Source organism: Geospiza fortis, unplaced genomic scaffold, assembly GCF_000277835.1.
Source record: "Geospiza fortis unplaced genomic scaffold, GeoFor_1.0 scaffold217, whole genome shotgun sequence".
Lineage (NCBI taxonomy): Eukaryota > Metazoa > Chordata > Aves > Passeriformes > Thraupidae > Geospiza > Geospiza fortis.
Window position 1 is genome coordinate 1,171,191 of NW_005054392.1, and position 2,452 is coordinate 1,173,642.

Genomic DNA, 2,452 nt, shown 5'->3' on the forward strand with positions numbered 1-2,452 from the left:
CTCTGTTATGAGATAAAGGAGGCATACAAAAGGAGAAGTTACCCCATAACTCAGCAAAACAACAGTTAAAACCATTATAAGAATGGCAGGGAACCTGAACAGATTGTGGTGGTGATGATGATGATGATAATGATGAACACGATGTGATGAACAACATCTCCTTGTCATGGGTTAGATGGATAATGTTTGCAAGATACCTGCAGTCATGTTAAGTGTTCAGAGTGTGTAAACATGTTTAAATTATGTTATGCTGTGATAAATGGCACTTAAAGCAGGTAAGAAATTGCTCTCTCAAAACAGTGCCATTTTGCCTTCCCTCCACCTCTGTACTTGGAGGAAATACAATGCTGAATAACTACAAATTATTTTTACTTAATTAAATCCCTTTCTGGAAAACTGATGTTGGTATCAATGTTTTTTTTTAAACCAAAAAACCTATGAGCCAAGTTCACTTGAAATTAATTTTAAGTTTAACTTAAAATTAATGCCATTAACTTCAAAAGGAACTGAAGAGACCTCTCTAGGAACAATCTAGGGCTCTAAAAGAGCTACCAGTGCCATTTGGCACAACTATATAATGAAACTGTGCAATGTGATGGGGACATTGCTTGTCCAAGAGCTCTTTAAGAGACTCTCTTTAGCTGTGGTTTAGCACTCACAGGCTGAACCCCTTGGAGAAGGCAGCTCAGAATTTCTGCTAGCATGATGGGCTTAGTGACCTTTAACATTGCCAAGAGCAGTTCTAATTGGGTTTTAGCTAGCATCAGTGTATCAAAGCTGGTGTGCCTTTTTTCAAGGCCTTCATGTATGACCAGAAATTGAGGGTCCACAAAACAGAAGGAAAAGGGGGAGGGGAGGAGCACACAATGCTCACAGTATATTTTTATACATATTTACAGAAGGAAGAGCTGTGCTATCCAAACTTGAGCTTTCCCCATGGATGAGTCAAACATAACGTTTCATCCCAGCGAAGGCACAGAGAACATCTCAATGCACAGAAACATTTCTACACAGGAAAGGGTCTGGGAGATATTGACCCCACTTTGGGTAATTATGATCATCTCCTTCCTGGGTTTTTGTGAAAATGGAATTGTCCTCTGGTGCCTCTGCTTCCAGATCAAAAGAAACCCATTCACTGCGTACATCACACACTTGTCCATTGCTGATATCTCCTTACTGCTTTGTACGTTTATTCTGTCAATTGAGTACATTGCTGGTTTTGGATTTGCATATGGTTTTTACTATTATGTAACCACCACACTATCTATTGTCTTCCTTCTTGGCTATAATACTGGTCTCTATCTCCTGACAGCCATCAGTATTGAGAGGTGTCTGTCTATTGTTTACCCCATCTGGTACCGGTGCCACCGGTCACAGCACCAATCGGCAATCGTGTGCGCCATTCTGTGGACTCTGTCTTTTTTCATGACAGTGGCCGAATATTTAACATGCAAAGATGATTCAACCAAGGAACAATTCGACGACGGCAACCATTGCCAAGCACTGCTCATCTTCACATGGATCCTGACTTTCATGATCTTCATTCCTCTAATGATTCTGTCCAGCCTGATCTTGGTTATCAGGATTCGCCGTAACTCCCTGAGACCTCATTCTTCAAAGCTCTACATCATCATTGTGGCCACAGTCATTGTCTTCCTCATCTTTGCCATGCCTATGAGGCTGCTGTATCTTCTGAATTACCACCACTGGTCATCTTTGCTCAGCCAGCAGAACCACGTCACCATTGTTCTCTCCACCGTTAACAGTAGCATCAACCCCCTGGTTTACTTCTTTGTAGGAAGCAGCAAGAAGAAGAGGTTCAAGGAGAGCCTCAAAGTGGTTCTTAGCAGAGCTCTCACTGATGGCTTGCGGCCAAGAAGCCAGGAAGTGGGCATGAGTTTGGATATAGCAGAAACAATTTTCTAAAGCTTAGGGGGAAAACTGTAGGGGGAAATAATTGGACGTGGAACGTTTAATAAGCCACTGCAAAACTAAAAGTATTTTTCACAGACTGTAAAAAGCAAAGGTGGAATGGTATTGTTATCTTTGGTGGTTGAGCAATGGAAAAACAGGGACTAGAATAAAGATAACTTTTATTTGTTTTTTTTTTAATTTGTATTTTCCTAATTATTCAAACACATCCTACATCCTGTGACTATACCAATCAAAGATACCACAGTGAAAAACAGATAGGCCAACAGAGAATATAAAAAAAGGACACAGAAATATGTTATAAATAGTGTGACATTTATAAAAGCACCGAGCACCCATAAATGCTATTGAAGTCATCAGGGCCTGTGTGTGTTCGCATTTTTAAAAGTCAAACCCACTAAACACAGGATTCATGTTACATACTGGGATTTAATTTCAACTGTTTCCAGCTCGTTTAAGTGCGCAAAAGAGCTGCTCCCTGGAGGAAACAGAGAAGAAATTCACGTATGACAGTAAGTCC

General features: G+C 40.5%; 1 protein-coding gene across 1 annotated transcript; it reads left to right on the forward strand.

Moving 5' to 3' along the window:
* Nucleotides 1-936: 936 nt before the first annotated feature.
* On the forward strand, nucleotides 937-1,926 carry MAS1 (MAS1 proto-oncogene, G protein-coupled receptor). Its single transcript, XM_005425649.1, has one exon. The coding sequence runs from the start codon at nucleotides 937-939 to the stop codon at nucleotides 1,924-1,926; it is 990 nt and encodes a 329-aa protein (XP_005425706.1).
* Nucleotides 1,927-2,452: the final 526 nt, after the last annotated feature.